This window comes from Perca flavescens, chromosome 3 (genome assembly GCF_004354835.1).
Source record: "Perca flavescens isolate YP-PL-M2 chromosome 3, PFLA_1.0, whole genome shotgun sequence".
NCBI classification, from domain to species: Eukaryota; Metazoa; Chordata; class Actinopteri; order Perciformes; family Percidae; genus Perca; species Perca flavescens.
Window position 1 is genome coordinate 32,303,430 of NC_041333.1, and position 22,353 is coordinate 32,325,782.

The 22,353-nt window shown below is 40.2% G+C and overlaps 1 protein-coding gene and 1 long non-coding RNA gene across 2 annotated transcripts in view; one reads left to right on the forward strand and one right to left on the reverse strand.

Moving 5' to 3' along the window:
- Positions 1 to 101: 101 nt before the first annotated feature.
- LOC114552281 (uncharacterized) lies at positions 102 to 8,864 on the forward strand. Its single transcript, XR_003692154.1, has 3 exons — positions 102 to 718; positions 5,469 to 6,540; positions 7,208 to 8,864. It is a non-coding gene; the product is annotated as an uncharacterized LOC114552281 (long non-coding RNA).
- Positions 8,865 to 10,681: 1,817 nt separating this feature from the next.
- Positions 10,682 to 22,353, reverse strand: part of bcas3 (BCAS3 microtubule associated cell migration factor) — a 347,258-nt gene continuing 335,586 nt past the window's right edge. Inside the window, exon 24 of the mRNA XM_028572947.1 lies at positions 10,682 to 12,330. Within this exon, the coding sequence (XP_028428748.1) occupies positions 12,182 to 12,330 (149 nt within the window). The 3' untranslated portion in view covers positions 10,682 to 12,181. The remainder of the gene's footprint in view (positions 12,331 to 22,353) is intronic.

The window sequence follows — 22,353 nt, forward strand, 5'->3', positions numbered from 1 at the left end:
AGGAGGGAGGGGGGGACAAGAAGGTGTCGGAAGCATTAGCAGTAAGAAAACATGTCAACAGAATAAAATATTAACCAATGACAGGAAAGATCGGGAAATCCCACCCCCATTTCCAAGCCAAACACCGGGTCAGCCCTCAGTTCTTGGCCGGTGGAGGCATCACCTCTCTCGGCTTGCGTTTTTACAATGTCGCCTCCGGAGAAACAAGCCTGTCCACCGACTTACTGTCTTAATACTCACCTTAATACAGAGGAACAGCTCCAGTTCTCCACGTTTACCACTGTCTTTTAGAACAACTCACAATAGTAAATCCACGACTCGCGGCTTATGCTCTGCATTCCGGAGAGATTTATTTCAAAGAGCCGCTGCTCTCTCGGTCGTTCTCTATAATAACAGACTTGCAATGATTCCATGTTATCGGCTGCTTTGACGCTTAGGCTGGATTTGCCTCACACTAGCCCAGGCTATCCATGTTAGCTGACTGTATACGGACTTCAGCCTCATACAGCCCCGGCTTCAGGCGAGAGCCATTTATTATCCGTGCGTTTCCCTGATCGAGCTGACGGGAAGGCAGCGACAGCAGCAGCAGCGGCAGCAGCAGCGTAATAAAGAGACATGGCTGGAAAACACAAACCCAGATGCTGCGTGGAGGAAAAGAGGAAACCAGATGAATGATGATGAGTGAATTTTAAGAGAAAAGTCAGACAGAAGGAAAGTGGTGAGTGCTCACTTCGATACAAACTCTTACTTGTTTGGACGCAAATAAAGTTACATTTCTCGTAGACTCTGGCATATTTAAATTTTTTTTATTTTAAAATTAGGCCTAAAAGAAATTGTATTTTCAGTGCAGTTAGGATATATTATGCCTGCTGTTAGTCTACACTGCTGTTTTGACGTCGTGGTGATTTTTGTATCGAAACAGTCGCAGCGATGAGATGATTTAGTGCTCAGTCTCAGAGCTGAGGGCAGGCCGTGGTAGCGTGTAATCTCCGACAGGTTGTATTTTGTCAAACCAAGGACAGTGCGGGACTCCGGGAACCACGGGCCCCCCACCCGCCTCCCTGCACTCCGCTCTGCTGAGCTCCTTTAGAGCAATCCATTGCCGCAACTCCTGATTAACTTGGACTCAGTTTGTTAAAAAGCCGCTCGGCGCCAGTCGGCTGATACAATAATAAGAGCCACAATAAGAACAATCTCTTGTCTCTTTATATTTACCCTGAAGTCGTGCATGTGCGAGCCCCTCCGGCCCCCTCAACAGCCTCATCTGCGGCTCCGCTCCACTTTTCTGTCTCGGTCATGACTCGGTGTCAGATGTGATTTCTTTTTTTCTTTTTGGATAAACAGCTGCTCTCTCCGGGCAGGAAGGACCGTGTTGTAAGACACAGGCGTCACTTCGACAAAAACTTAAACAAAAGGAAAGTGATAATCCTTGCGAATAAGACGCCTTTCCTATTAACCACTGGTACTAGCGTTTCTGCGGCTTCCGCTGACATGCATAAAAACTCTACTGGCCAGTGAATCATATTTATAAACCCTTAATATTAATACATCAAATTCACCCGATTATTTTCCTAATCGGTCGCTGCAGGACTGTAAAACTATTAAATTAAGAGACAAAAGGTGCAAAACTAAAATGTTTTTTTAAAAATTATTTTTATTTTTATTCTTAAATACGACCCAAAAATGCAACTCCAGAAAGTTTCAGCAGCCCGCACGTGTGTGTGTGTGTGTCAGATACAGCATGTTATGTGATTTAGGAGCATGCAACTGTTTGCACATCTCCGCTATGTTACACACTTGTTGCTCGGCTTCCATCAGATTGATACAGCCATGCGTAAAGAGTCAGCAGGCCAGACAGGATCCGCTACAGCACAACAGAGCGCACTATACCCGAATGAAGCCAAAACGGTTTCTACAAGCCCCGGAAACACATTAGATCAGACACAAGTCCCTGGAGCATCAACTGATTCCCACAGTGGATGCAGTCAGTGTTTAATAGCAATGGGGGAAAAAATGTATTTTCAGTCAACCAGGTGTTGGAAATAAATGCCAATGAGCATCAACTTCACATGGGAATGTCAAATCATCAAGTCTTGCACATACCTCACAGTTTTCTTCTGAGGTATTGTGGTGTGTATCTGCTATAATTTGGCCGGACAGCTAACTTGTTTGGAATGCTGCACCTTCGGAAGGTGCAGCATTCCAAACAAGTCAGTTATGAAATGACAGAGATGTAGGAGTGCCGTGGGAGCGGGGGCAGTTCGTCAGAGTTTTGAAGCTCCATGCATGCATGCTTTACTGGGTAGAAACAAGATTAGCAACATATGGAGGTGGATAACGGTTTTTCTGCCGGAATACTCAACTGGATAATTGTATCAACAATGCTTGTGCAAATTAGTCACCATTTATTTGTTCTGTGCCGTCAACGGTACAGAAATCTCCATTACGCGCGATTTAAAAGTCATTAAGTCGAGGGAGGATTGCTCCGTAGATCTACATAGAAGGGGCACTGTGCTGATAGATTATATTCTATGTTAGGGATTAATGAAATGAAAGCAGACAGTAAATGTGTTCCCTAGACTTGTTCTTTGGAATGTGTGTGTGTGTGTGTGTGTGTGTGTGTGTGTGTGTGTGTGTGCGCGCGTCCTGCATCATCATGAAAGGTGAAAGATCTTGAAGTGTGAAATGAAGTGTGGAAACATATCTAAAAACAGGAACATATTCAGAAGTGTTGTTCTCCTACATTGGTAGTTTAGATAATTTATAATATTGACACGTTTTTCTTATTGTCGTATAAATTAGTCAAAACAAGCAGGCTTGGAATCTTAAATTTGAGACATGTGATGTAAAGAGTTGCCAGTCACCCTGTAAACTGGGGTTGTATAAAGTGAATTAAATGCTTGCATGACGCTTTGCATACAGTAGGAAGTTGACTTAAGTTTTTTGTGTGCCCTTAATCCGTCTGCTCAATACAACACAAAACAGCTGCATAAGTGAAAATGTGCGTAAAAGGCGTCTTCCATCCCAGTGATTTAGCCCTTGTGTCAGCGATCCGGGCCAAAGACGCTCTAATTACAACATAACGGGGCAGTTTTGCACCATATTCGTCTATAATCGAGTATTGTTATTTTCTTCCTCCCTTCGACATTGTTCCTTTCTTCCTTTTATCTCTCCATCTTCTCCTCCCATCTCCCTGCATCATCTCTCCGGCTATATTTAGCGGCTAGACTGAGGCCTTGGCGCCAGACCGTTTAAGACCTGTCAAAGTCCCTCATATTTCCCCTTGTCACATGGAAACCCGGCGACCAGCGGCCCTCTCTCCTCCTCCTTTTTCTTATCCTTCTCCTCCCTCATCCTCATCGTACAGCTACCAGCAGCCCTCCACCTCCTCCTCCTCTTCCTCCTCCTCCTCTCCTTCATCTCCTCCACTTCCTCCTCCAGCTCCTCTACAGTCCAGTCTGCTAAATGAAACATATCAGTTCTCACTTGTAGGAAAAGCAGAATGTTTCCACACACAGGCACACGCACGCACACACACACACACACACACACACACACACACACACACACACACACACACACACACACACACACACACACACACACACACTCTCACACACACACACACACACACACACACACACACACACACACACACACACACACACACACACACACACACACACACACATGTGGAACAATGCAATGAAAGAGAAACGTTTTGGCACTAGAGTAATACCTGAGGCATCACAGCTTTTCCATAAAATATATATATTATTTTTATTGGACATGAATTCATGACAAACTCAATCATAAACACTCATATCCTTCCAGTTACCTTACAGCCCTAAAGCCTAGTTTACCTTCCTATTCTCACGTATCTAATCTGCAGCTACAATGTTGTGTGGAGGCTGCGGGTGCGTCTGACTGACAGACAGGTAGACCACCAGGTGGGGGCGCTATAGTGACCCAGGGGAGCCAGAGGAGAGTGACAGAGCTGTCACATCCACCAGCGTTACAGCAGCCAACACTTTGATGCCATAGACACTCACATCGAGTATATTCTGATCAGGTTTAGTGTCACAGAGCCTCATGGAAAGTTTGGATTTAATTTAGTGTTCGACTCTTTACATTGAAATGCTGTTCATACATTTTATAACTGGGATATTTTTTTAGATATTTTAATTTTGGTGAAATTGTGCTAAGGAGACTCGAGGACCCCTGAGTGGCCCTGCACCCCCACTTTGCTAGCCGCTGATCAAAATCAATATGGCCACAGGTGAATGAGTGCATGACGCACTTCAGAATTGTGCACACGCGTGCGTGTATTTATCCAGTGATGATAAGTGTGCCAAACACGATCACTGGATGTGACGTGCGTTTCCAAATAAATCACAATGCCATTAACTAACAGTAGTTAGTTAAGTTGCTGTCTGAGGTTTTCCCCCTGCGGGCTTAATAAAAAATTCTCCTCTGTTGTTTGTTGCCGGTTGGAGGGGGGGGGGGGCGCTTCCTATGGGCACACATGCCCCACTGTGCCGTCAGGTCCCCTGTAGGACTTGATGTTTAAAATCACCCATTATATATAAGACTATTTTGTCTTTTTGTGTATGTGTATCACATTTTAATAAAATAATTTGGTCAATCACCTTCTTTAAAAAAAATGTCATGCAAATCTTGTAAGGCTTAAAACGGCCTTTATAAAGAGCAGTTGTGGGTCCCCAAACTGATAAGCTGACACGGAAAATAACTTTCAATTCTAAAAGAGATTTTCAATTTGCAGAATTTGAAAATAGCATTGTTGCATTTTTGTATTCAGCCACCTCTCTGCAAATGCGTATATTTGAGAGACTTATTTCACGGATTCGCAAAAAATCCTTTGTTATTATTATTTATTTTTTAAGATTATTCTTTTGGGCATTTATTTTGTATAGGATAGGTGAAGACATGAGAGAGGAGAGAGAGAGAGGGGGAATGACATGCAGCAAAGGGCCGCAGGGCGGAGTCAAACCTGCGACCGCTGCGACGAGGAGTAAACCCTCCTCCTCCTCTATATGTGGGCGCCTGCTCTACCAGGTGAGCTACCCAGGCGACCGAATCCTTTGATATATATATATATTTTTAAATAGATTAATTTAATCTGGCCAAACCGAGCAGTAAAAATCCGTGCTTTTAATGGGCTTCCTGTGTTGTTAACCTTATGCGTTATGCCTATACAGTGCGAGTTTAAAGTAGCTACATTTTTTAAAATAAAAATCTACCTGCGCAGGTTTTAACTGGGCCAAGCAAATGAAAGAGAGGGATTACACTTACTGTGCGTTTGTGTTTTACTCAACTCATTCTTAATCAGGAAACGTTTAAGCATCGGCTTTTTAATATCATCCAGCTGACAATATTTATTACTACATTTCATGTTCGTTGAGACACACTTTTTCAAACCAGCAACATAATCTTTTGTGTGTTTGCAGATGTGTTGACAGCGTGGAGAAATTGAATTAGCAGCTGCAGCGCTGGGAACATTGAATCATATTAGGAGCGCAGCAGAGGAGCAGAGGCAACCTGCAGGCCGGAGGGAGAGGCTTTTTACCCCTCTGCTTTCATTCAGTCGGAGGGAGAGCTCACCCAGCACGGAGGACAAGATCAGATCAGAAATCCTTCAACATGACAGAAAACATTATGACATCCACGGAATATTCACAACTTCTCATCAAGACTAGAAAGACAAAACCATGGGGAAAAAAAAAGTCTTTAGTTTCGATTTCAACAGTTGGCATAGTTATGTCATATTTTAGTGTTTGATTATTGTCAAAACCCCAGTATAATCAGTATACTAACATTTCTAATTCTAAACGCCAAGACATGAATTTACCTAAAGTTATGAAAATAATCAAGTTTTAACAAGTTTCAAATCAGCCTGCGATTAAATATGATTGCAAAATCGAAGATAATATTTTTCTTTGAGATCTAATTATTTGCGGCTTCAAGACGTAGTAAAAATGAATGAAACATCTGCTAATGTGTTCTTGTGCAGTAATGTCACATCATTCCGACGTTGGTCAAGTAAGCGAGTTGAATGGCTAGACATGAGTGGAGTCAGACTTCATCGCAATGCAAATAACCGCCCCCCCCTTTAAATAGTCAACTGTCATAATGTCTTCTATCAGATTATGTTGCACACTATGCATTCCTGTTTGCTAATTTAAAATGAAAGTGAGCCTATGCATGTAGTAGCCTTAACTGAGTTCAGGTAAGTTGATCCGTGCTTCCTCTTCTGTGCAGGTAAGTGCTTTATTAGGCCTTGTACAATCACATAAACCGTAAAACAGCACTGAGAATGGACACTGATTAATGTGTTTCTAGAAGGATAAATATGGAGGATGAAACTGAAGCTGATCCAGAAAAAAAAACCTGCTCTGTTGTTCCTGATTCAAATCATATCTCATTCCAATCTGACAGCAGCACGCTGCAGCTCTGATCAGTGAGCACATCTCCGGCTTTGTCTTGGACATTTTACACTGCACAGGTCTTGACACACTGATGGTGAGTTTTAGTGGTAACAAAGCTGTCTCTGTGCCATTGGCTCTCAACTTTTGGTTCAAGGACCTCCTGTTGGTGCCTATACAGCTAGAGGTGTAGAAAAAAAGGGGGCACAAGTTTAGTTTCAGCATCATTTGACCCACCAGAAATGATCTTGATGAGAGTAAAGTCTGATAATTAACCATACATAAGTCATGTTTTAGATGGGTGTACAATTTAATAATGATTCAAAGATGAAAATGTTGGATCTATCTGCAGTGTAATGGGAGGGGGGGTTAGGATCTATAACATAGACCTCCAAATGGCCTTGGGCCTTGTGCCAGTTTGTGTAAGTTTCCTGCAGCAGCTGATCGGCAACTAATCACTGAAATCATGTGATGCAAAACAGCTAATCTTTATGGTATACCTCTCTGAATTTGATTGTAATCATTCTAAATAATACAGCGCTCCTTTGGGTTTCTCAGTGAATTGTAATATTATTTATTTCATTTAAAATGAACTTAACTACTCTTACCTTCTCACAACATGTATGCCATACAACCCATGTTGCAGTTCAATATTAAACATTTTCAGGGACTAAATTTGATGAAATGTATTTGAGGTTCAGGCCATGCAAACTAAATTGAGAGTCCCCCGGAGCATTGTGTTTTCTAAGTCTTTCCATTCACAGGGCAGACGTGGTGGTGTTTAAGGATCCAATGTGCAGACGGTGTGATGGTGGAACACGCAGGAATCATTCAAGGTCCCACACACAGTGAACAGTGAGTTGCCCAGGAAGCTAATTACCTAAAGTGTCTGGTGTAGTTGAGCTGTGATGTGAGGAGTCCATGCATTCTGGTCATTGGCTCCTCTTTTCCATGTTTCCTGCTTCTCTTTTTATTTTATTTTTTTTAAGATTATTTCTTGGGCTATTTTTTATTTCATTAGATAGTAGGGCCACAGGACCCAACCCTAATCCATAAACTCAGCCTACATGGGGAGCATGCTCTACCAGGTGAGCTACAGGTCGCCCCAGCATGTCTATCTCATTCTTTTATTTTTGCAAGTCAAATGATTTGGATTTTTGAATGATTTTGTGAGGCGCTATTTCCACAAATTTCTCAAAAATAGTTTCTAAATCACCATTGTTACCTATAAAAAAAATCGAAAAGAAAAAACAATAAATGTTAATCCCCATTGAATCTTTTATTTTAACAGCCACCTCTACATCCATCAGAAGACACTTCTTTAACTTCTAAATCAACCAGGTGGTTTTTCCCAAAACCATGTGTTCTCTCTCTGTGAATACTACAATTCTCTTTATTTTGGCAAATCTCTAATAGTGAATGAGTGAACATTTATGTAGATATTTGTAAGCTATTATAGCTATTACTGTCTGCTCCTACAACCAACTGATTTCCCCATGTTGAGCAATTTACTGTAATATATATACAATAAAATCCACAAGTAATGGTACAATTGCACCATATTCTGGATTGTAAAAAATGAAATCATAATGAGACGCCTTTTTAAATTACATGATTTCTGATTACTGGCATAATTTTTATTGGTAAAGCTATACGTGGCAAATGAATCTATAGTCCCAGGCTTCTCAGTGAGTTTGCACAGCCCAGTGTTGTCAGCAGTTATAACAAAATGTAATTTGCTGTTGAAAAATAGAACTGCTGTGATGTTCCTGCTAATTTGCATTTGGATGTTTTTACTTTAGCACCGCTGGTCTCAGCAGAAAGAAGAGTGGTCATGCTGTGTATGAGGGCCACTGAGATCTCACAGTTTGGATAAGATTAGCAAGCAGCATAATTATATGCATCAGCATCAACTGTTGGCACTTGCTTTAAAAAACAACAAATGAGCATATTCCCTTAGGTCCAAACGCAGGGGGAGGTATTTCTGCTGGTTTCCTCTGAGAAATGAAGCTAGCAGGAGGTCTGGCAAGTTCACAGACCTTTGAAAACTAAAGATTGTTACCAACAAATGTACCTGGTCAAGTGTAACAATAACTTGTATTATAAGAAAACACCAGTCTTACTGTTCACTGGCAGGCTGCTGACCTGCTGTCACTTAACACAGCCATGGTTACCATGGAGCCCACCATCTTTCAGCAGAGTAAATGTGAACGGAGCCTGCTATCATTCAATTTAGTGTATGCTAAGCTGCTAGCATCAGTATTAGTGTATGCTAAGCTGATAGCTGATGCTATAAGTCAGAGTTGAGATGTTTCCAGTTAAAATACCCAACCTCTGGATCCGTTCTTGTTAATGCTAATGTTTGGCAGTGGTGGAATGTAACTAAGTAATTTACTCAAGTACTGTACTTAAGTACAAATTTGAGGTACTTGTACTTTACTTGAGTCTTTTTCTTTTCATGACATTTTCTACTTACTCAGAAATATTGTACTTTTTACTCCACTATATTAATCTGCCAGCGTTAGTTACTTTACAAATTAAGATTTTTGCACACAAAACACATGTAGTTTATAAAATACAATGTTTTGTTATAAATTAAACTACCCAACAATATATAGGCCACAATAACAGCTGAAATGATTAGACCATTAAACAGTTGACTGACAGAACAGTTTTGATCATTTCCAGTTTCTAAAATGTGAGGAGTTTTACTTTTAAGTACATTTTCCTGATTATACTTACATACTTTTACTTAAGTAACCTTTTCAATGCAGGATTTTTACTTGTAACAGAGTATCTTTACATTGTGGTATTAGTACTTTTACTTCCACCATTGAGGTTTGGTAGTGATCCCATAAATTCAGGAGAATCAGTGTGACTATCACACCTTGCGTAGACTCCGTTTTAGTTGTATTCAGTTAGTCCTAACATGATTTATAAGCATTCAGTTTGCTGCCATGTTTCTCTTGTTAAAAGTTCACAGGTAGGGACTCTACAGGTTCCACCGCACATTTCCTATCAGGATGTTGGATGCAAGACCATGGAAACTTTCAAGTTTGCTCCATTTACATTTCAGGGAGCTGATTCTCTTATCCAGAGTGACTTGAATCAGTGAGTAGGGATTTTACGGTTATGCTCAATGACTGTAACAGGACAAGTCTTTCTGAGTTACTGCTAGAATACACCGTTGAATGTGTAGAGTTCAGTATTTTAGAAATTCTTCTCAAAATTAATACAGTTAACTGTGCCCAGGTTTTTCCCCATGTAATGCCATCACAATGTCTGCTTGTTAGAAATTACCAAACGTACAAATTCATTTTAAACTGACATGATGTGTGTCAGTTTTCAGATTTTTAGTGTGTGATGAAATACATTGTTATTTAACACTTTTTTTAAAAACATTTTAAAAGGTGGCCCTGATGATCAAGTAGAATATTTCCTCCACACTTAAAATGTGTAATATTGTGAATATTAAACATTGTAAAATGTTTGTTAAAGCATGCTGGAATTAAATCAAAAGTTTCAAGTAAAAACTGTAGTTTTTTTTCTCTACTCGTTGGATAATGCTGAGCTTTCCTCTGGATGAAGAGGCAGAGACACATCCTGCCAGCTGGAGCTTATTTCTACTTTATTCATAAGGGAGTCTTGCATATAAACCTAAGTAAACACATTTTGTAATGGTTCAGTTTTTTATGTATTGTGTTGTGCAACTCATACTGTAACAAATTGTATTTCCAAATATATCTGACTGGAAATACAGGCATACTGTTTTCAATTTAAAACTGTTGAATAAGTTATTGATTTAATTGTCTGTGCAAATGTTTTCTGGCCATTTCCTCAAGTTGGAATATGTTCCATTGTAGCTGGGCAAGGACCCCTTTTTAATTTTATGGCTAGCAGCTTATGAACACATCGATGAGATGAAATAAAGCATACAAGGAATAATTCGCCGCTAATTTGATTTAAAATAGTTAGTATATTTTTTTTAAATCTCTGAGTTTTTGTATTTGAAGTTGTGTGCTGATTAGCAGAGAAACAAACATGGCCTCTCGTTTCTCTCTCAGAACAAAGAGCCAGAGTTGCCCATAAAAAGTCCCTTTAACAGCACTTTACTGCCTGTTAAAAAATATGGTACTAATTACCAGTGGTACTATGTGCTGATGGTCACCGCCGTGGTTGAAATCTGAACGGCACAATTAGGAGCAATCAGAGTGAGAAAAAAGACCGACAGTTTCATTTCCTTAAGTTTTACTATGTTTTTTCTTGCATGAATGCTGGGAAAAGAAGTAAGTATTTTACAGATCAAGTCTTGTTTTAATTCTCTGAATTCTCTACTTGTTTTAATTCTCTGAATTAAAACAAGTAGATGCATGCCCTCGTTCAGTGACAGAACAACAACAGGCCATCACGACATGCAGCCAGTCCAAGGATTGTACATTACTATCATTTAAAATTATTTCTAATGTGACTCTGTAAATAGTGCTTTTCAGTTTTAACCAAGACAAACATTCTGCTCAGAACAAACTAACAGGCAAAGTGGGTTTAATGAAAGAATTTCTGATTATCAATCCTCTTTGCTACGGGCAGAGCTAGTACATTTAAGGAAAATACATTTTTCAGAGATCTATCACTAGAGGCAAGAAAAAGATTTTGGTCAAAAGTTGCTAATGTACAAAAAACACGACGGCTACACAAGCCTCCGCTCAATTAAAATTTACTATCTGGAAAGGCCGAGTGGGGAATATGTCTAAATGATGTCAGAAACATATTTCAATTACACTGTAAACATCTAAATTACTTCAGCAACATATTATTAGTGTCATCTCATTACTGCATCCTTTGTCAAATGTAATTACATGATAATCAAAGGCATGAGAGGACCAAATTTAATCAAAAACATTTACTGAGAGGCCATAAGAGCAGCAACACACTCACGGGGAAATGAGGGAAAAGGAGCTGCTACACGTCACTGACTGGAATAAACATTTTCTCTTTGTCGGCGCTCCGTTTTCTCATGGCTCATTCAGACAATAGGCACACCGTAAAACTTCAAACACACACAAAGAATGATGGTGGGCTGAGGAAACAGCAGACATCAGCTGCAGAGAGGAGAGGACGGCTGGTCTCCAACAGCGCCTGTGTCAACTGGCTTCTGATTTAACACAACGACAAGGTTAAAAGCAGGGTTAGATAGATACTGGTCAGTTAATAAAAACTCTGATATTGAAAATAAAAGAAGTTCCTCCCTGGCCACAGGTGTATCAAAATACTCTATGTGATGAAACTTCATTTTATCTGCACTTTAGATTTGGTTAATTGCTCAGCGACACTTAAAATAGCTGTTAAGCTTAAAATAAATTAGTTTTCAAGAGTCTATAATAAATGTGTGTCTGGGTGAAAACCCAGACATGAATGCAATTTAAGGATAAGCAAAATGTAAAATGATTGGAAATCTGTACAAACTAAAGAAGCATCGGCAGCTTCATTAATAAAAATATCAGCCTTCACATCCAAACCAAGAAATAAAATACTATAACTGGATGCAGTTGGGATTGCACTGATATGTGATCAGTTGTATGAGAGGAGAAAAAAACCCAAAACACAGTGTACAGAGAAACACAAATCCTAGACACAGTTGGGTTTCAGTTCAACACACAAGTGTGCCAGTGTGATGCTGATGGGGGAGGCAGGCAGGTGGGCTGGACGGTGGCGGCTCTTCCTGGAAGAGAGGTGGGACTCTAGGGGAAGTTGGTGGGGAAGAGGCTGAGCGGCTGGCTCTCGTTGGTGGGCAGCGGGGAGCGGTAGCCCTCGAAGTTGCGTGGGATGCTGCCGCTGGTGGAGCCCGAGCTGTTACTGAGGGTTTCGATGCTGCCCTCCCTCTGCAGCTCTGCAGGGAGAGAGAGAGAGGGAGGGAAGGAGAGGGAGGGAAGGAGAGAGAGAGAGATTGTTAAATTGGAGCCATCAGGTGATCTGTTCACATGCCCAAAGTGTCTTCTGACAGATACTCTTTATCCTTATTCTGACCAAAACAAAATGTCCTCATTATTAGGGCTGGGTATAATAAACAAATACTTTTTCAGTACCAACTGAAACGTGTGTGTAGCATTGAGTATTTAAAAACTGTGAAGCACCACATTCAATGCTGTCTCACGTCTTGTTTGCATATTCTTTGATCAGATACAGTCCCTCCTGATTTAAGTCAAAGCTTTTTTTGACTTAAACCAATTTTTTATTATTTGTTTATTTTTATGTCTGCTTGTGTAAAACATCTTGAAACACAGTTTGATCAGTTTAGCTTGTTTTGTCAAATGATGGAAAAAAAGGACTTAGAAAAACAAAAATGTCTATGTTCCTCAAAGTACATATAAAAAACAAACCAAAAAATTGTATTGGTACATAAATTCAGGTATTGTATTGGCACCGGTACTCAAAAGCTCTACTCTACTAAAATTAAGGGCAACTACTGGTGTCATATTTAAGAAGCAAACCAGTTTTATGCTTGACACTAGGTTGCATGTACATGGCAAAACTGTTTAATGTAAAAGCTGAGAAAACACGCACAGTCATATGATCAGACAGTGTCTTGTCTTGTGGAAGGGAAGGTGAATTGTAAAATGATAATCAAAACTATTTCTTGTAAACATCCATCCCAGTTTACAGACTTTGGCCTACTGTGCATTCTGTAGTTGTTATTACTAACATATACACTTTTATCATAACTGATAGAAATGATGATCAAAACTATGAAAATAAGGTCCAAGTTATAATAAACCAGAATGATCCTTTAACGCAGTATTTCAGCAGCAAACATACATGAACATATAAAAGCAATTTCAAACATATATAAATATGAGATGATTTTAAATTCCCATAGTTCCAAAGTGTATGGCAGCCAAAGAGGCACAGGATACTAAACATTTTACAGCATCATGACTAGATTGAACAGACAGTAGGAATAAAAAAGGACATCCTTTCCTATTGCTTTACCATGAATTACTCATCAGACCTCTATGAACCTGGATCTGTGTTATAAACAGAGAAAGTCCACATCTGTGCAATTAACCCACAGTATCAATGGACAGCAGTTATTCTAAGACACAACCAATCTTCTCCCAACATTCTTTGGGTGACAGAGCATTTCTCTGACATGCTCACACTGCTCCACATCCCTCACTGTAGACTGACCAGGTTGCTCTGCTGACGATATCCCCATAAGGAACCTATTACTGTTATTACATGCTGTAAACCATATCCGCCAATATATGGATAGAATGGCGTGCGCGTAAGTGGCAGCACAGTATTAAGACTATGATGCATGTAGTGTATTGTGACGTCCATCAGGCCTCTAGCTGTATTCAATCTGCTGCTGCCTGGCTGCTCTGCTGACAGTGGCCGACGCCCTGTGAATGTGCAGCAGTGTGCATCCATGACAGAGTATGGTATGACTGTCATCAACAAATTGAGAGCAGGATATAATAATGCACATACATGAGAGCAAAAGTGCACATGGTTACTGCTACTACAGGGTGCAGCCGGGAGAAGCTAAGACGGCAGGCTTTTTGTTCACTTTGAGTATGGCGATTCAGAACAGCTATACAGATGGAAATTTGTTTTTAGCTATATTTGGTACGCTATATCTATTGTGCATTGTCCATGCTAATTAAACAATAAATGAAAAATGATATGAGTGCATGTTCTCTTCCAGCGGTCTGTACTTTGACAGGGTAAGAAAATATAGTGCGGTCCACTTATGTCATTTATTCTAACTCACGCTTTTACTTTCTGAAAGAAGTCTTAGGGCCGCAGTGCATCTGAAACCCTCTCCCTCCATACCTTTTGACATTGGAATTTGGGGGACTGAGGTGTGCGGAGTTGTGAAAATAGGAAGGGTTTGAACTTCCCTCTCAACGACTTTCTTCGTTCCTCACACAACTTATTCCATCATGTTTTGTGTATACAACTGATGAATGCCTTAAAGTCCCAAAATGTAGTGAGTAAACTATAGAAATATGCTGTTCATGTTAAACCACAGGGAAATAAACTGGTAGATTACCTTGTGTTGTTTTAATGCATGGCTGTTTTTGGTCTGAACATGGCCTTAGTCCAAAAAGCATTAATACATACTGGCATGATGGCCTGAACGAACATTAAAAAACCAGAGTAAATACAGAACAAAAATAAAAGCTGACATGCTCACTGTAGCTGCAATCTGGTCTGACGTACAGCTTCTTTCTGGTATCAGTTGAAAACAATTTCCACTGCTGGAGTTTTTTACTGTGCCAGAATATCATGCAATGAATTCTTTCTGCTATTTTTGAGGTGATGTTGAACTGCACACTGCTGTCTGTCAAAATCTGACTGCAGAACAAATCAGTGACGTTGCGATGAACAAGTCTAATTAGCTTAAGAGTCTTTTCAAATTAATACTGCACTGACATAAAACCACAGCGTGTGTTCAATACGTCCTGCAGATGTTCAGAGGCCAATACGGATACTGTCTTTATGGAGGGCATGCAGGAAGTGGGAGCTTCTTACTTTAGCCAAGGAAACCTAATACAAACCACACTGTTATTATCCCAGCTAACACGCAATGTGCCACACTGCGGTGTTATTCCAGCCTGCTGCCCGCCCTCCCACCCCCCTCCTGTTTAATTCCCCAACAGGGCAGAAATGCTTCAGTAATCCCAGACAGGGGTGAGGACTGCTGGTTCACAGTGCTCTGGGTTCAGATAAAGTATGAAATTATTAGGCCACTTATACCGGTACTTTATTGAATGACATTGCTAATAGTTGCAAGTAATCTTTTAACCAGGAAATTCCAAAATGTGTCAAGTTTAAAAACCTGTAAAAGAGAATTTACATTTTGGCTCTGCAGCTCTCATATGTCTCCACTGAAGCCCAGGATGATAATATTGTTACAACGTAGTAGCAACTGCAATAGCAACTATGATAATAATGTATCATATGTCATCTGTCGTTGATTAAGTGGAATCTCTTGTGGAAAATACTTGAGGTTAATATGCACCTTAAAACACAATTTCTGTACTCACGCACACAGTAGCACAGCACACACCACAGTGCCGAGGTTTATCTGTAAGAATATGGGTCATCTGTAATGATATCATTTTTCCAGCCACAGATCCAGGCAAGCAGAGACAAGTGCTGGAGCCACTACAACTGAGCCTCACCTCTCCTCTGCAGCCCTGCAACTCCATGTCTCAATGCCAATGTGACACCCAGGGGTCCTTCGGGAGGGCCCAGGGGATCTCTAGCAAAATGCTGCTGTACTTCTTTTTACCCATTAGTAAGTCCTTAGCTAAATTCTTCCTGTCAGTCAGTAATATTTGATTCCTTGCCTCCCTGTTAACTCTTTTTCTTACATCACAGCTTCCATGCTTCCTACCACACTGACCGTAACTGCCAGCCACTTGCCCTCCCAGCTAGTCTTTTTGCCAACCCCAGATCTGCACTGTTGCTGTGTTATTGTAGGCGCTATAAGCTGCTGAACAACCCAGTAAAGCCCTAAAGGCCCTTTCTAGTGCTGCCTAATCCACCTCATTGTGTGACGCCTACCAGCTATTCAACAAGTCTTAACCTCTCACGCCCCCGACACAATCCCCCAGCACTCTAATGTTGGGGATCTTTTCCTCTGGGGCGGATGTCACTAGGTAAAGTAACATGGTTATTTACAAGGTGGTTTTGTCAGATGCGATGTGTAGATAATGCTGTTCTGGAGGAAGGCCAATGAAGAAATGGAAACTACTGTAGGCTTTGACTAAAATGGACTTTTAAAGGATGGCTGATCTGACCTGTCTGATAAATATTTGGTGCTAATATATAGTGACTTATCTTTAAAACTGTAATTTTCAATGCCAAAAATGATATGTATTTGAAATTTGGAAGCTGATAGCAGGATCTTAAATGTGATTATATGTGGATATAGTATGCAGTGTGTTGTCTCCAGAGCTTTATTCTTGTCAAGGAAAAACCTCACAAATAGCATTTGACCGTTATAGATCACTAAATTAAATTTAGGGACAAAACCAGTGGCCAGACTTCAAAAGAAAGAGCAAGTCAACCCAAGATAGGTTAGAAAAAGCTATCAGTAAAACAGCACTGGATTCCACAGCTGGAGATAACAGAGGAGTGTTTTTAGGCCAGAGATGGATGGAGGGAGGGGGTGGATTCTTGTCAGTGTTGAACAAGGAGGAAAATGTTGTTGTTTTTGGAGACGCATCCTCGCACAATCCAACAGAGACACGTATAACAACACAGAGGCGAGTTAATACCTTATCAACCAATCGGACATACAGAGGAAATGATCAGAAATAGTGCAGTCTGCACCCTCGGCCATGGACAGGCCTTAATCCTCTTAAACTCTCTCACACACACACACACACACACACACACACACACACACACACACACACACACACACACACACACACACACACACACACACACACACACACACACACACACACACACACACACAGACAGACATATACGGAGCACATCCTGTGGTCCTGACTGGCAGTGTGTTGGTGTGTGTCATGTGCATGTTGTGCTGAGCCTAGACTCACCACTAAGAAAGGATCAAAGAGAATACAAAGGAGCTCTTAATCAGAGGGTCTGTGGGTAGAGTCCCATCCATCCGTCTATCCATCCATCCATCCTCTCTTTCTCCGCCTCTGTCCCTCTCTCCCCCTGAGAGGCTGGGATGGGGGCAGTAACCCATAGCGATAGTATACTTGTCCCAGCTGATTGTTTTTGTGTTTTAACTTTAATCTCAGGGTTGGCCCCAGCTGGCTCTGATTAGTGCTCTCACGTCACATTCCAACCCCCAACAGTCTCCTACACACACTTACACTTACACCGAAGTGCATACACACACACTTCCTATTTGAAAAATGGCTCACATACATATTGGTGTTGGCATTTTGGTTCCTTCAGGAATCCACCAACTAATGTGGATTTAGTCACTGCTATTATGTTAGGTTTTTATAGTGAACAAAATAAAAAAATATATTAAATTTTTTTTTCCCAGGAATATATTGAGAGAAATTTAGGTTTCAGCGTGTTTCATAGGGACACTTCAACATGTGAACAATAGGAGCTGAGGGCAGAAGCAGCAACCCTACGATAAATGGTTGACCGCGCTGCCATCTGAACTACAGCTGCCAAAAAGATGTCTGAAATAATTTTTAATGTTTTTCCTCCAGATTTTATCTTTTGCCAACTTATAAAAGCCTATGAAAAATGCACATGGAACACTATTCTACATTAAAATCATGGATGGTAATTTTGTATATGCAATTCCTCTATTTTTAGGTGTCTACTACTGAACGTACATTGGTGGACATTTAAAACATTCTATTAAATTACATATTGTTTTTACGTAACTAAAATAAGGAGGCACATTTGGGTTTGCCCCTACCTGCAGTGATAATGGTTCCACTCATGGCAATGACATGTCTACCTGTAATAATAATAATAATAATAATAATAATAATAATAATAAAAATCCATAGCAATGATGTTTCCACTTGTGTTTTATGGTTTCTAGCCAAGATTTAGATTTATTAGAAACACTGAGGTTGTGATTCCTCTTCCTCAGGTCATTAAACCCCCCTTAATTTCCAAAATATTACCAAGGACATGTTATGGTGTCCCTGCTGATGATATATCTGCATTGGTGGATACTCCCTAACATGAACAAATTGTACATGCTGCATTTACATATGTTTTTCCTAATTTAAATGAGATGCACACAACCAAATACCAAGAGCTGCCTTTCTCCCCAATGTTGCAAATTTTAGCTCAATTTTCCATCGTGGCAGATATTATGATATGATATTATGGTAGGCCTATGCTGTAGAAAACACAATGTTCAAGTCTGGTCTGTGAAGAGCTCTGAGGGAAACAAACTCCAAGAACTCACTTCTCAAATGACTTCAGGTTTTTGAAAAAAAAGGCCACAATTTTCCGAATATCTCAAACCACAAACAGTGTCACATAACAAATGTTATATATATATATATATATATATATATATATATATATATATATATATATATATATATATATATATATATATGTTTTACCAATAATAATTTAATCAATAGCACTGGCATGTTATCACTTAAATACTGAGTTCAACTACAATAATAATAATAATAATAATATGTATATGTAAAAAAGAAATACCATTAATAATAAGGACTTACAGATTTTTTACAGATGAAAACATGTTGGCATCACTATATGAGTCCTTGCTCTGTACAATCCTTAGAAAGCTGTCCAGTTGGACGACTGAGTCCACATTAGTGGGAAAGCTCATTAACATCTACTGGAGATCATCCTGATGGACTGTGAAAAGCCAGGCTTAACACACCCTCCTGTGTAAAGGACAGCTCACATTAATGCGGCTGGAGACACACACACCACGTACAGTATATCAGGGTAGATGCCATGTGCAGCGTTCAAATGGAGCCACGTGCTGGATGTTGAAACCTTTTTCATTTATGCACTGCTCAAACACTCGGGACTAGCCTGGATCCCGCTCAATGTATAACAATTTTTTTTAATTTATTCATATTTGCAAGTTAACAGGAAACATTTTGACTAAGCATTAAGGTTGGAAAGTGCTGCAGTCCTGAATCTATCAACACATATGATCCCCTTGTCTACATATTTCCCGACGGATCACAGAGGCAAAGAGATGCTTTAAGCACCTTTATAAACAAAACAGTAACACTGTCCAGCTCACATACTGGCAAATCCACTGAGAATGCCGGCCTCATGATTGAACTCTACAGGGTAAACCACAGCAAGCAGCTAGTCCCATGAATCATGACACTCAACAGGTTGCGTGATTAAGAAACTAATGAAAAAGAAAGTAAGTGATTCATGGGGCTAATTCAGGCCCTTGAGGGGGGACTTTCTCTTCGTCTTCTCTGACCGTGTATTCTAAGCTACACCGCCAAATACACAGCTGACCACAACTTTCCCAGCGGCTGCTCATTAGAGTGTGTTATAAGGGGTGCCAACAACAGGCCGGGACACTCCTGACACTCTATGTGGGCCGCTTTGAATTAGGCCTCTAATGAAAACCTAGTGCTGACCCAGTATTTGACTAGCTATTTACCCAGAGCAGACTGACAGCCGCCTCACCACTGGACACTGTATGAAATTGCTTTTATAGGCCGACTGCTGCGCGTGGACCAAAAGAGAGTAACAGCAGATGAGTAACATAAACAGCAAATATGGTAAAGGAATGTTGTATTGAGTATGTTCACCTGGATTTGTATATTCAGCAAACACACAAACAACTAACTACAAGTAATTCAACTGCAGATTAGATAATTTGAGGACTTTCTGAAGGCAAGGGCATACACATTTAAAGGAAATCTATGATTTACTACAACTTGGGTTTTACTTCCAAAGCTTGGGCCATTGGTTCCATTGATTATGATAACTCTGTAGTACTCCCCAAAGTAATTGCTGTGATCTTGGAACGCGGTCCAAAGGGGCGAGAACCACGCACAATCAGATGATCAGATACGTTTAAAAAACAAAACAAAACAAAAAAAAAACTCCAGGAGAGCCAAACTTATTTAGAAGAGAAAACAAAGGTGAACGGTAAAATCATTACCCAAACTCTCCGTTATAAACATCAATCACAATATATAGGCGACTTCCTGGTTCAACTTCAACCTACCATACCTTTCGTCATTATGCAGTTATGGGGCCCTATTTTTATCTTGCAAGGGACGACGACGTGTGAAAAGTTTCGGGCGCATGTACTGTGTAGGCATCTTAATGCTATTTTGGTGAAAAGGGGATGGTTAAGGTAGAATATAGATCAGAGGTTGTGAAGGATTAATAAATATGCTCCCAGCCAGTCACATTACTTGTCTCATAAAAGCTAAGCCAAACACAGTGACACATGGCAGCTCAACAAAAAGAGAACTAAAAAGGCTTCTCCAGCAAACCGTGTCAAGATGATGCAGATCACGCCCTGTGAACACACAGCATTACAATCTACTTGGTACAATGATGATAGAAATTAATAATAAACGTAAATGGTTACATCATATCTTAAAATGTGACAGCAGCGTTTGCTTTGTAATTCATTTCAAGAATAATACATGAACCGCTGAATTTTTGACCTACAGTATATTCAATTTTGAGCCCCTTTCTGGTTCAGATGCAGCTTTTACAATGATGCCATTGTGGATCATCTGGGACTCAAGGTCCACATGTGCAGGACTGTACAGTATGTACAGACTGTGGGAGATTCTGGAGCGTTCATCACCATAATCAAAACACCAAACAAGTGAATATCTTTTGGGAAAATGGTATTCATCTCTCCAGTAGACCCCAGAGGCTTGCGAAGTGTATGCCAAGGAGCACTGAAGCACCTTAGAAAGAGACTTTATGCGGGTTTTCAAGCATTAGCTTCCTCTGTTATCTCTGTTGATGGAGGGTGAGGTTTGTGGAAATTCTATCTATCTCTCTTCTACATGTATCAAAAAGGTGCTTGAGGCTCACATATGCACTTTAAAAAGACAGTGCATCAACAGTAAGCACATTCAAATACTTCTACTTGTGTAAGCACTTCACAACAAACTGCCTATGGTGGAGAACAGGTCCCACTCTGTAGACTACTGAAATATCCTATCCTGAACACACAAGCATGCAGAAACGTATGGTTTGATGTCCTGACAAACATCTTGGGAGACCCCTGTCAATGGTTTTGGACAGGAGGGCTGGTCTCAGCTGAAAAAGGTTGCTGGTGTTGGTGTCCCCTGAGGAATCTGATGGACCGCACAGTGTCAGGAGGCTGTCGCTCATCATCACATCACATACCTGACCAGCCTCACAACCACGGCAAGGTAAGGGCCAGATAGTACTGCTGATGAACAGTGTATGTGTGTGGGTAAGATGTGGTGAATGTTATCACAGAATACTCCATGTACATTACACTTGTCACACTTTGAACACGTGGTTTGAAGACGGTTACGGAAACCTACCTCTAACTCTGCCTTGACTTAAAATGAAGAGTCATTTCATTAGGCACGACCCTTCATTTACAGTGATGATTAATCTCTCTGGGTTAAAACTGTCACATCATACTGGTCACACATCTGGTCACTTAGAAATTTTGATAGCCAAAATCCTTCCAACATTACTGTACAGTATATATATAAAATCAACTAATGATAATTACACTATCATTTTACAGTGCATATTCATCTTAGAGTGGGGTACTAAATACAGTCCAATCACCTTTTTCAGATTGTATTATATTCTTGTTGATTGCTTATAATGTATGGCTTTTTACCTTCTTGTGTGTATTGTTATATAATTATTTTGCGAGTTATGTCTTGGCTACTGTAACCCTGAAATTTCCATTTGTGATTAATACAGTGCTCTACGGGAGATTATATATATTAAGGTTAGGAAAAGATTGTGGTCATTGTGAAATGAAACCAACGCTGATTGTCAGTAGGAAATGGGAAATGAACAGGCGGTGTCCCAGTCCGATGTTTAGTCACCTGAAACAACTTATAAAAATCAAGTCTCTGGAAAAGCAGTATTTTTTCCCATTTCTTCTCCGGTTTGGTACATCCTGTACTTTGACTAGTTCTTCTGCTATAGACCTAAAATGACACAATATGGATGGTGTGTGTTGAACTTAAGGCCAGGAAACTTTTTGTCCTGAGTCATGATTTTGATGTACCATCCGCATCATGCTGTCTCCTAACCTTGCTCTGCACATAAAGTCATATATCTGACATCATAGCTGGCCATCTTTTCTAATGTCTGATAGTATTCATTCTCCAATACTATAGAAATTATGCAAACAGCAATGTCACAAAGTCAGATGACTGAATCTGATGTTGTT